Source organism: Callospermophilus lateralis, chromosome 5 (genome assembly GCF_048772815.1).
Source record: "Callospermophilus lateralis isolate mCalLat2 chromosome 5, mCalLat2.hap1, whole genome shotgun sequence".
NCBI classification, from domain to species: domain Eukaryota; kingdom Metazoa; phylum Chordata; class Mammalia; order Rodentia; family Sciuridae; genus Callospermophilus; species Callospermophilus lateralis.
The window spans coordinates 114,962,115-114,975,679 of NC_135309.1; the positions used below are offsets into that span (position 1 = coordinate 114,962,115).

The following is a 13,565-nucleotide window of genomic DNA, read 5'->3' on the forward strand; positions in this document are numbered from 1 at the left end:
ATGTACTTTTTCCTCATGACACTTCCCATTGGCTGGAGTTTTGTATTGTTTGTCTGGTCTGAATCCCTCCACACTCTGTTTTCTTTACCTTTGCCTCACTGTCTCCTCCAACAATTCCTGGTCACCAATATCTGATTAATAAATATTGACTGAATGATTGAATAAATAATGAATGATATTCCTTTGTGACTTTTTTGTACATTCAGAAAAGAGACCTAATCAACCAATTACTGAAAAATATACCAGTAATTTATGGTTCAGTTTAAAATGAAAATATATTGCTTAAAACTCCTTATATTTTTATATTTAACAGTGGAATGCTACCAAAAAAATTTTGCACCTACATACATACCCTTTGAAACTCTTTCTATTAGGTCTTTTTACTGTTGGCTTCTGAATTAAGGAATCCTAGACCAATATGTCAATTTCACTATTGTTCAGAAACAAAGTATTTGTAGAATTAAAAACTAAGCAATTAATTTGAATTATTTTGTTCTAGTTCCAAAAATTAAGACATGATCTTGAAATGGTACTATCTACTATTCAGTCAAAGAATGAAAAATTAAAGGAAGACTTAGAAAGGTATGTTTATATTATAATTACTATTAATCATTGATATGTATTGAATTGGCACTTAAAATCCATAATCTGTGTTTTCATGTTTGAAGGGAGCAACAATGGTTGGATGAACAGCAACAAATAATGGAATCTCTTAATGCACTTTACAGTGAATTGAAAAATCAGTTTGTGACATTTTCTGAAACAAGGTAATTTTGTGGTTCTAAGTTTTTTAAATAGGAGAAAGTATTTTCTTTTTTATGTTACCTGAACTATAGATGAAAAGAAGACAAATCTCACCAGGAATTGTGGGTCTTACCTTAACTTTTGCCGATTATTAGTTACATGATTTTTTATGAATGACTTGACTGGGTTGTACTATTAGTTTCCCTACATGTTATAAAGAAAATATATCTTTCATAAAACTAGTTATGTTGTTAGAGCGATGAAGTTTCAGCATTTTTGAAGTTTTAGACGGATACAATACTTTTATTTATTTATTTTTATGTGGTGCTGAGTGCTGAGTGCCTCACATGTTTGAGGCAATCACTCCACCACTGAGCTACAACCCTAGCTCTCAGCAAAGTTTTTTATTAACTTTATGAAGAACCAGGTACATATATATACACATTTTATCAGTTAAATGTTTCTCTTAATATTCTTTTTATCTATTAGAATCTTTAGTGAGCTGAAAACTAAAATGCTTAATATAAAAGCATTCAAGGAGAAACTCTTGAGTACCTTGGGTGAGTTTCTAGAAGACCATTTTCCTCTGCCTGATGGGAATGTTAAAAAGAAAAAGGTAAGTTTTAGAGAAGATATGCATGTAGATTTTAAATTGTTTTAGGTAGGTCCAAAGGCAAGTTTTCTTATATAGTGTGAAGATATACACACGGATAAATGTACTGAAATATGCCATCATCACATACTTACTGAAAAATTAGAAGCTACCTACTTGTTCAATAAAATGGGACTGATTAAGCTGGTGTGTGCCTGTAATCCCAGGAACTCCGAAGGCTGAGACAGGAGGAACAAGAGTTCAAAATCAGCCTTAGCAACATCAAAGCACTAAGCAACTCAACGAGACCCTGTCTCTACATAAAATACAAAATAGGGCTGAGAATGCTCAGTGGTCAAATGCCCCTGAGTTCAATTCTTGGTACCTCCCTGGGGGGAAAAAAAATGGGATTGATTAAATTTTTTATATTGTATCCATATGATATGAAAAGTTCAGCTTTTAAAAATGATTTCTTGAACACCATTAGAGTTCATGAAATGCTCATATTTTTAAATGAATTAAACAGATGACTAGATTTTATGACTTGAATCTAATTTATACCATAAATGTAAGGTCTGGTAGGTGAGTTTTGTTTTTGTTGTGGATGATGTTGTTTGCTTTTTACTATTTGTCATGAATGTATACCTCTTTTTAAATCAGAAGAATGTTTGAAAATTGTTAGTTTAATCTAGGTTAATAACTATTTGAATAGAATTTATGATAAAATAAACTTTTTCCAAAAACACAAGTAAATCATTGAGTGACAGAAGATTGTGAATGACTACTTTAATTCCTTTTCTTTAATACATTATATAGCATAAATAAACAAAACTTTGAAATTGGATTTGGTATTAAAACTGGTACCAGAATAGTTTCTCTAAAATGTAAATATAGTTTAATCATTTTTTATTATAAAACTTTTGGCTCCTTATAGGATGAAGTCTATAAATTACTTAGAATAATGGATTATACTTTGGAGTGTATCTATCTGTTCAGCCTCATCATGAATTGTTCTTTTTTTTTTTTTTTTTTTTAGTTGTCAGTGGACCTTTGTTTTATTTATTTATATATGGTGCCAAGAATTGAACCCAGTGCCCCACACATACTAGGCAAGCACTCTACTGATGAGCCATAACCCTAGCCCCCATGAATCATTCTTTATTTATCTCTTATGTGAATCCATTCAACCTTACTACTATAGCCAAACAAGTTATGCAGTGACCTCTCACTTTTTTGGGCCTTAAATTGCTATATTTGCTTTGCTTAGAAAACCTGTATATCTCTATCTACATATCTTCTGAGTTAATTTTTTTTTAATTTTTCTTTTTGTTTGGTGCTGGGGATTAAACCCAAACCTGTCATATCCTAAGCATGCACTCTACCACTGAGCTACATCCCAGGATGTGTTCACATTTATTAAATGAAGGGCTGGAGACGTAGTTCAGTGGTATTGTGCTTGCCTAGCAGTTGTACTAAAAAAAAAAAAAAAAAAAAAAAAAAGGCAGAATTATATTTATTGAATGAATTTGAGAATATCAGGAAAAAAAGAAAAAGTTCTTATAATTGCAATCTGTGTTCATTTTATTTTTCCCATTCTTCTTTGAAATCATCTCTAGGCATTATATTTGTTATGGACTATGTCTTCCATTTTAGCCATTATTATTTATATTTATTTATTTTGGAAATTATTGAAAGCCTTCTATTGACCATTCTGTGAAGGTCATAATTCTTTTGATCTTAATCTTGTAACAGTTCACTGATTGATTTTCTAATTTCAGTCTCCCCATTTTTTTCAACTTTAGTTTTTAAAAATCATTAAACTTCTTCAATAATAAAACCAGATGTGTGAGGCATCCTGAAATGCAAAAAAATGATTACTAGAAGCCATTAAGGGTTTTTAATGACACAAGAACTATTGATACATGTTGTAAAATGATAGATTACTATCTGTCTACCATCTGTGCCTCTGTTCCCCCCGCCCTCCTCTCTTTCTATGTCTCTCTTTCTGGCCTGCAGTAATACTATATATATTATTACTGCCATAATAAAATATCACAGACTTCTTGACTTAAGCAACAAATTAATTTTTGCAGTTTAGAGGTAGAAGCCCAAGATCAGAGCTCTGTCAGGGTTGGTTCCTGGTAAGGTCTCTCTTCCTGACTTGTAGATTATACCTTCTCATTGTGTTCTCACATTCATTTCTTCTCTGTATACAAGAAGAAAAGAGAATTCTTAGTGTTTCTTCCTCTTATAAAGGAATGAGCCATGAACTGGGATGTGGCTCAGCAGTAAGGGGCTTGCCTAGCATAGGCAAGGCTCTGGTTTTGATCCCTAGTACCACAAAACAAGCAAAAAACCCAGTCATTTCAGAGTAAGGTCCCATCCTATGACCTCATTTTCATATTAATTACCTCTTTAAGACTCTGTTCCCAAATATACTTGCATTAGGGATTTGACACATGAATTTCTAGAGACATACTCATTCTACAACATTGGACTTGATAATTCAAAAATGGATATGAAAAAGAAAGCTAAAAACATTCTCCATTAGTTCAGTTCTTTAACATGAGGTGAACACCATCATTAGTATTAGGTAAATATAATTTGAGACATCTTTCTAATCATATGCTTAAAAAATATAAATTGATGGATGATTGAATCAGTGGAATTTTGTACTTGCTAATATGAAATAAATGCTAAATGTAATTTTATGTAAATTTGATAGAAGATAGTGAAAAATAGTTAAGTGTTGAATTCAAAATTTTTTTTTGCCTCAAATAGTCTGAGTTCTGGAAAGATCTTTCTAATGCAAGGAAAATAAATCATGAAAAACAACATAATGTAAGAGTTTTTTTAAGGGCTGGGGTTGTGGCTCAGTGGTAGAGCACTTTCCTTGCATGCGTGAAGCACTCAGTTCAATCCTCAGCACCACATAAAAATAAATAAAATAAAGATATTGTGTCCATCTACAACTAAAAAAAAATTGAACAAAAAAGAGTTTATTTAACTCCATTTCTCAGTTTTAGGTAGAATTAAAGATGAGGAAATTAGGGCTGGGGTTGTAGCTCAGTAGTAGAGCACTTGCCTAGCACATGTGAGACACGGGTTTCGATTCTCTGTACCACATATAAGTAAATAAATGAAATAAAGGTCTCTCAACAACTAAAAAATTTCTTAAAAAAATCATTCTTCTTTTTAAAAAAAGGAAGAAAATTAACATTCTTTCTCTATTCCAATTTTGCGTTGTTTTTACTTTGGTGGGTTTATAGTATTTATGTTGTGCTAAGAAATCATCATTCATGTCTATGGTTAGCTTTCATTCTGTTTTGTATTGGATTCAGTACTTATCTAGTACCACTGATTTTTTTAGTTCTTACTTTTGATCCATTGCTTTATTTCATGGTTTTGTTAATGGTTGGTTTATTTGTTTTCTTACCAAATGTTTTATTCTTTGTCTTCTTAAAAATATTTTGTTGTCTTTATACTCAATATTTCAGCACATTTTTTAATTGAAACTCAAGATTTGGCATTGCTCCATATCTTCTAAGATGAATGGACTATGTAGAAATCTGAGGCCAGACTCTAGATGATTTGCTGCTTCTGACTATAAAGCTAATTCTTTAAGCTTCAGTAACTTAAAAGTATATGTCACAGTGCTGATCATTCAATATCAGTTTTTATTTGAAGATGATATGTTCTTTCTTTAGACAGATTTAGCTCATATTTCATAAAAAATCTCTATAATTATATCTATTGTTTATCCTCTTATGTTGAAACATTCACTTCTTTTGTGGCTCTGCTTCTTTTTAAGAATTTTTTTGGCTTCCTTCTTATTTATTAATCAATTCTGTAATTGTGTTGCCTTCACGAATGCTTACTCATATACTGATTTTTACTACTCTTTTTCATTTAGCAAGATATAAGGAGATTTTTAAATGCAAATTTACTCTGATGTCTTTACTAGAAATCTTATTTATTTTTGTTAGTATTATTTTATTATTTCTTTAACATATTTATATTTTCACAAGGCCTTATAAACATTCCATGATAATCTTTGGAATCTTTTATTTATTTATTTTTTGTACTGGGTTTTGAACCCAGGGCCACTTACTGAGCCACATCCTAGTCCTTTTGATGTTTTAATTTGAGACAGGATCTCACTAAATTGCTTAGTGCCTGGATTACCAGTGTGTATCACCATGCCCTGCAATCTCTGGTATCTGTAAAGTATTGGCAGTATAGTTGGTGACTTGTAATTAATAGAATGTCTAAACTCAGTTCTTCTGATTGGGTTTATTGGAAGATTTCTAGCAGTTTCCTTTAGAGATTTGTCCTATTGAACATTTTAAACAATTTGGATGAAGAGGTTGAATACATGGCTATCAAGGTTTGCAAATGGTATGAAACAAGAGGATTAGATGGTAAATATATTGGATGGCAAAATTGGACTTTGGGTGTCCAGGACCTTGGGCCAAGTTTAATAAGAAGATGTTTAGGAGAAATATACAACATATTGTTCTTGGGTTTAAATCACTAAATAATGAGTGCTGGGGGTGTAACTCAGTGGCAGAGTGCTTGCCTAGCATGCACAAAGCTCTGGATTTAATTCCCAGTACTGTTTCAAAACAAGACACCATCAAAGAATGAAGGAGACATATCTTTGCTTAACGTGTGAAAGCACTTTGGCATTTTCAATGATAGTATGTTCAGAAGTTAGCAGGGTGAAATAAATGTCTGAAAGCAAACCTACAATAAAAGTTTGTTTCAGAATTCTTCTTAAGTCATCCAATCATGAGTTTGATTTCAGTTACCATGTACCACTGTAACTAAGAAACAATAATTTTTAAAAACCTCATATTATAGTTTAGCATTCTGCCACCAGCAAAATGAAAATGTTAATTGTTTGTTATTCACATTTCTCTAAAAGAAAAACATTCAAGAATCAACCAAACAGCTGATAACACTGCATGAAATACTAGAGGTAAGCATATTGTATAGTTTTTTGTTGTTGTTGTTGTTTTAATGCTATCTTTTAATATACTCAGGTTTCAAAAAGAGAAAATACTACTTTAATTCTTTAGGTATATGTCAATCTGTTTTTAAATTTTTTTAGTTATACATAGACACAATATCTTTATTTTGTTTATTTATTTTTTATGTGGTGCTGAGGATTGAACCCAGTGCCTCACATGTGTGAGGCAAGGGCTCTACCACTGAGCTACAAACCCAGCCCCTATATCAAGCTTTATTAAATATATTCATAATAATTTATCTTCGCTAAAAAATTAGTTTCTTCCATATAGTATTAAGGAAAATATTATCATTTTTTAAGAATGTGAAATTTAAGTCTAACTTTCATCACATTCCCAAGTGTTATCACAGTTAAAGACTTTAAAAATTATATCATGTTATTTGGCATATACATTGAAAAGTCCTGTGCTGCTACAATGTTAGAATTTAAATTGACACCTCTATACTCTAAAATATATGAAGTGAGCTTAAAGATTCTTTCCACAGAGTCATAAAAAGTTTTGTACAATTTTCCTTAAATAGCATCAATCTCTTGTCATAATGTAAAGACTGAGTAATTTCAACCTTTTCCATATGACATTTATTTTGTTTTATAAATACCTTTGATCTTTTTTAAAAAAATGTTTCTCTTGGGGCTGGGGATGTGGCTCAAGCGGTAACGCGCTCACCTGGCATGCGTGGGGCGCTGGGTTCGATCCTCAGCCCCACATAAAAATAAAAAGATGTTGTGTCCACTGAAAACTAGAAAATAAATATTAAAAACTGCTCTCGCTCTCTCTCTCTCTCTCTTTAAAAAAAATGTTTCTGAACTTAGCCAAATTCTTAAATATATTAAATTCCTTAGAAAATCTAGATTTGACAATGCACAGCAATTGAGCAGAGAGGAAAATAAAATAGTTATGAATAGTGTATTTTCCAATTGGTAAAGTGTGCCTTTTTTTTTTAACACTAGTAAGTTTTTTGAAGAATGTTTTCAGAAAACATGTTTTATTGTGATTTAATGAATTGGGTGCTAAAGTCCCTGTTTTTATCTAAATAAATAGTTGCCTCAATAGATCTTTCTTTTTTTTCTTTTTTTAGATTTTTTTTTAAATTTTTTTTTTAGATTTTTCTTAATAAATAATATCATTGCTTTGAAAACCAAAATGCAAATATTTATTAGATTTATAATTGTAGTCTTTTACCTTATTTCTAGCTATTCCAGTTCATACCAAAACTATTACATATTGTTAGAATGATTGTTTTAAAATTTTTAAATATAAATTTAAATTTGAATTTTTAACAGCCATTTCTAGTGTCTACTAAAATTTTAGTTAATACAATTTAAATTAAAAATGAAAAATAAGAAAACTTTTTTTTTTGTAGTGATGGGGATCAAACCCAGGGCCTCACATATGCTAGCAAGCACACTACCAATGAGTCACACTTACAACTCACAAAGCTTTCAAAGTGCTTTAATGGGAATATGTTTAATTCTTTATCAAGATTCCTAAAAGAAATGAGGCCACAAACTTTTTTCCCTAGAATATGACTTGAAATAGACAAATTAATGCTAGTTGAAATTTTTATTTCAAGAATCAAGATATTGCTATTATAAAATATGAAATTAGAGTTTGGCAGGTTAATTTTATTCACTCTTCTAGCACTTTATTTGTTAAAATTATGCTTTTTCTTTTCCATGTTCCTTAAAGTAATAGCATCTTTCCCTTGAAGCTTTGGTGTAGCAATTCAGAGATTAAGCCTAACTCATGATCTGCCACTGATTGTGTGCGCCCATAGAATCCTTTATTTCTGAGTTCTGATTTCATAATTTGTGAAGGCACCAGGAGGTAGAGGAGGAGGCAAAATTACAATTAATTTCCATTTTGAAATTTTCACTGTGTTTTTTGTTAGTTGGTTTGTTACCGCTGATCTATGTCCCCAGTCCTTTTTATTTTTTATTTTGAGACAAAGTCTGTCTAAATTGCTGAAGCTGGCCTTGAAATTTGAAAGCCTCAGGCTTTTAGCCTGGTGTGTCACTGGGATTACAGTCCTGCACCATCACAAGCCCAGCTATTTTTGACCATGCTTTATAAAACATTAGTATTTAAAGTATTATAAATTTTTGCTTCCTGAAAAAACTTTCCAAATGAGAAATTATATCCCATCTATATATATCAAAGTGCATAAATGCATTCTACTGTCGTGTATAACTAATTTAAAAAAAATTAAAAATTAATTTAAAAGTTTTAGACTGCATAATTAATACAAAAACTTGAACCTTCTCAATTTTGGTTGTAATCGCTTAGCATCCTTGATAAAGAAATCAAAGACAAAGGAAATAATGATAAAATCAACTATTCTGAAGATTTATCAAAAGTGTAGATGTTTGGAGGGTGTGGAAACTGGCAATTTCTTTTACCCACTCACAAATACTAACACTCTCTTTTAAACTTTCTGTATATTTTGTGGGGGGGGTTGGTGTGTGTGTCTGCGTGCACATGCGCTTTGCTTATTAGGATCAAGCCCAGGGCTGTGCACATGCTAGTCTAGTAGTCTAGTGCTTTACCATTGAGTAAGAATTTGAATTTTTAAGATTCTTCTCTTTATTCTAAATAAATTAATCCTAAAAGAGGGAGAATTGTACTAGCTTTCTAAAGCATTTTTGGGGAATGTTTTTAAAAATTAAGATAGATTTATTTTAAAAACTTTTTTCATTCACTGGTATTTATAGTCATTTAAAAAATCAAATCATTTATTTAAGCTAGTACATAAAAGTTATGCTATAAACAGTTGTTCAGGGAGAAAAGAGGTCAGCATCCCTTGGTGGAAAACTTTGTTTTATTATAGCTGTGTAGATTTTTTCCCCAGTAAAGTATATTTTGGATGATATTTTTTTTCTAGATTCTTATAAATAGATTATTTGATGTTCCACATGATCCATATGTCAAAATCAGTGATTCCTTTTGGCCACCTTATATTGAGCTGCTGCTGCGTAATGGAATTGCTTTGAGACATCCAGAAGATCCAACCAGATTGAGATTAGAAGCCTTCCATCAATAAGAGGATGTTCTTTTTTCATAACAGGAAAGAATCTTGTCATCTAAGGATAATGGAAACAGAACTATTTGAATAAAAGAATATTATTTGCAAATCGAAATAATAATCCATCTTTCTTTTATCCTTAAGTGACATGTATTGCCATTTCTTCATTTTAAAAATGGCCCTTTCTTATTCATTCAGTGCTATGGTATTTTAAACTGTACAAAGAAAGCAAGTAAAAAATATTGTAGATTTATAAAGCATTAATGTACTTTGCCTCATTTGATGTTCTTTGGGAAATTCTTTGTTAATTTAGGATATTCCTAATGTAGTAATAATTTTCTTTTCAATTTTATGGCAGTATATTTTATGCATTTTAAGTTTCATTTGTATTTAAGAATTATATTTAGGAATTATAATGGAAAGGTCATTTAATTTGCCGATGTTTATAAAATTGAAGTAATATTCCAAGGAGAAAGTGACATAATTAAAAATACCTAGCAAATCTATTTCATGTGTATTGCCTTATTTCTAGATTTATTAAAAATTGGAATATGAAAATACAAATGGCAAAAGATGGTATATGAAAACTATATTTTAATATGTATTAAATACCAAGGGACATTATATACTAATCTGCTCTTGATTCTGCTACAAAATTATGTTCATAACACTCTGTAATTTTTTTGTAAATAAAATTCTCTATAAAAATCTCTAGCTATTGGTAATATGGAATATTTTTATAAATAGACTTTTTCACAGGTAAATTAAGATATAGGACTCAAGCTAAACTAAAGAATTATAAACCTATTTAACATCAGTTTTTCTAAGAGAAATTTATGTGTGCTTTTATATTTTTATACTGTATAGTATTGAAGTTTTTTGCTTACCTTAATTACTTCATTTTTAGAAAATAAGCAAATAGTATTCTATATAGTCTGTGTCCTGTAAAAAATATAAGTACTTTTGTATTTTAGAGAAAATAACTTCGTTTTAGAGAAGCATTACCTATAAAATACCTTTCTAGAACACTCCTGTTGTATGGTGAAGGAATGAGCAACTTTTTATTTCTCCAAGTTACTGGAAAGAGGAAAATAATGGTTCTTGCAGTGTAGGCCTGACAACAATTCTTCAAAGTGTTACTATTGTCTGTGAAGTCCTCTGTGTTGCAAATTACAGATAAAGACAATAAACAACTTGGTTATTTATCTGGCTTGTTTTACATCCTACTTTATTAGCCCAGGCTTCTTACATAACAAGATTACTTGCCTACTTTTATTTTCAACTACAAAGTAAATTATACTAGAATTAGTCTTGATTTATAATCCATCTGAATTTACAGCCTTTTAAGCTTTTTGTGGTTTTGAATGTGTTGTAAAACATGTTTCAAATGCAGAGAACCTTATCTGTATTTTGACTTTTCAGTGATTTAAGAAAATTTACATCTTACAATTTGTTATTTCATTGACTCTTACGTATGATACTGATTGAGTAGCCTTATTTGGGATAAGGGCTATGTTTCAGACTACAAAGTATTTTTTGGAATATTTTTATAGACTTTTACTGGCTGAACATCTCTAATTCAAAATCTAAAATCTGAAGCATTTCGAATGCTAGAGCATTTCAAGTTTTGGATTTTTGGGTTCAGGATGCCTAGCTTGTAATATCTTTTTTTAAATTAAAAAAAAATTTTTAGTTGTAGATGGACACAATACCTTTATTTTTATTTATTAGTTTTTATGTAGTGCTGAGGATTGGACACAGTGCCTCATGCATGCTAGGCAAACACTCTATCGCTGAGCCACAATCTCAGCCCAAGCCTGTAATATCTTTTTTAAAAACTTAATTAATTAATTAATTTTAATTAGGTATATATGACAGCAGAATGCATTTTGATTCATCGTACATAATTGCAGCACAACTTTTCATTTCTCTGGTTGTACACAATGTACACTATGTAGCATCACATGATATGTGCAGTCATAGATGTACCTCCAGTAATGATGTCCATCTCATTCCACCATCTTTCCTGCCTCTGTGTCCACTTCCCATTCCCTCCCTCCTCTTTGCCCAATCAAACTTCCTCCATTTTTCCCATGCCCCCTCGCGCCCCTATGGATCAGCATCCATTTATCAGAGAGAACATTGGGCCTTTGGTTTTTTTGGGATTGGCTTACTTGATTATCATGATATTCTCCAACTCCATCCATTTACCTGCAAATGCCATAATTTTATTCTCTTTTAATGTTAAATAATGTTCTATTATGTATATATACCACAGTTTCTTTATCCATTTATCTATTGAAAGGGCATCTCCGTTGGTTCCACAATTTAGCTATTGTGAATAACCTCAAGCCTATAGTATCTTAAAGTAGTACCTCATTCTAATTTTCTCATTCCAGATACTGATGTTGGCATAACTTAAAAATAAAAATTGGTTTTAGTCTACCATGGAATTACTTTCCTGTTGGTTAGTATGTTGGCCTAGATTGATGTGGGAGATATCATGTCACTCTTTGGTTGGAAATTCAATATGGTGGCATAAGAGCCTATTTAATATTATGCTGTATTTTATTTCATTATACCTTTGTATTAATATTTCCTACTCTTTTGTTTTTCGCTTGGTTTACTGTTTGGTTATTTAGTTTACTTTACTTCTCTGCTGCCTTTACCAAGAATTTTATTTTTCAGTATACAACTTCTTCTCCCAACTTATTTTCTGATAACTGCTAATAAGTGATTAATAATAACTGTATTAGGAATGATAAATTAAATGGAACTTTTGGTGTTTGTTAGTAAAAACATTAAAAATGTGGAATTCTTTTCTTTGGTAGGGTGAATGTGCTGGCAGTTGAAGCCAAGGGCTCAAGCATGTTAAGCACATGCTCTGACATTGAGCTACAGCCCCAGCCTAAAAATTATGTAATGCTTATGCTTGCAATGTCTATATAGACATTATTTTTTTTCTAAAAGTTTATATGAGTATGCCAGTATACCGACAACTGCCAAATGCAGCATGCCAAATACTCTGTGATCATTGTTAGATTTTTTTTTACAAGGTATCTCAGAAACTTCCATTAGTAAAGTAAAAATTGAATGTTATTAGCTTATCTTTAATATTTTTAGAGTTTTATCTAGTTTGTCTCCTTGTTTTGGTTACCCCCCTACATACACACACACACCTTTTAGCTTTTAGAGATAAAATTTTATCTTACTTTCTGTTATATAAAAAATAAATGTAGACATTACCAAAAAAGCTGAAATTTCCTCTGATCACATTTCCTATGTAGGTTCCCTATACTATGAAGTAACACTTTTTGATACATGCTATTATTTTTCATATTTTATGGTGACGATTCTGTCCTACCATTTGACTGTATCAAGAATGTTATAACATCCATGTTAATAAGTCTTGCTTTGTAATAATCAAAGGGCCAATTTGCATAATTGTGGATTGTTATAAATCTGTTCACTCCTGGTAAGAGAGAAGATAAAACAGAATCATGTGAAATGTTTGGTTAGCAGGCAGAAAAAATGAGAAATGCAAAAAAGGAAGAAAGAAATAATAGCAAGGCAATGAATAGAAAACAATAAATATAGCAGATAGTTATCTATATTAATCACTTTAAATGTGGGTGGTCTAAATACACAGAGACAGAGTAAATTTAAAAAAAAGAATCAACTGTATGTTTTGTACAAGACAGCCACTTTAAAAATACATTTAAAGATACAGCTAGATTAAAAGGAAAGCAATAGAGAAAGATGCACCAAATATTTGGGACTGAACGTTTGTGCCTTCCTCAAATTCATATGTTGAAGCCTTAATATCCAGTGTGGATACTATTGGAAGATGGCACATTTGGAATGTAAATTAGATTAAATGAGGCATGTCAATGGAGCATTCATTTAATGTCATTGTAAGAGCAGAGATTTGCTCTCTCTGCCATGTGAGGAAACAAGAAGGTAGCTATCTACAAATCAGGAAGAGAACACTCATCAAAAACCAACTATGTTGGCACCTTGATCTCAGATTTCTGCTCTTTAAAAATGTGAGAAAATAAATTTTTGCAGTTTGAGTCATGCTGTGTATCATATTTTGTTAAGGAAGCAAAGGCAGATAGATACATCCTGCTAACACTAATCAAAAGAAAACTGGTGCCCAGTGCAGTGGTGCATG

The 13,565-nt window shown here is 31.1% G+C and overlaps 1 protein-coding gene across 3 annotated transcripts in view; it reads left to right on the forward strand.

Annotated features, from left to right (window-relative positions):
- Cenpk (centromere protein K) overlaps positions 1–9,638 on the forward strand; it is a 29,942-nt gene extending 20,304 nt beyond the window's left edge. For all 3 annotated transcript variants that reach the window (XM_076856111.1, XM_076856112.1, XM_076856113.1), the window contains 5 exons: positions 500–582; positions 669–767; positions 1,234–1,360; positions 6,264–6,317; positions 9,251–9,638. In XM_076856111.1, the coding sequence (XP_076712226.1) occupies positions 500–582; positions 669–767; positions 1,234–1,360; positions 6,264–6,317; positions 9,251–9,409 (522 nt within the window). In that variant the 3' untranslated portion in view covers positions 9,410–9,638. The remainder of the gene's footprint in view (positions 1–499; positions 583–668; positions 768–1,233; positions 1,361–6,263; positions 6,318–9,250) is intronic.
- The last annotated feature ends 3,927 nt before the right edge of the window (positions 9,639–13,565 follow it).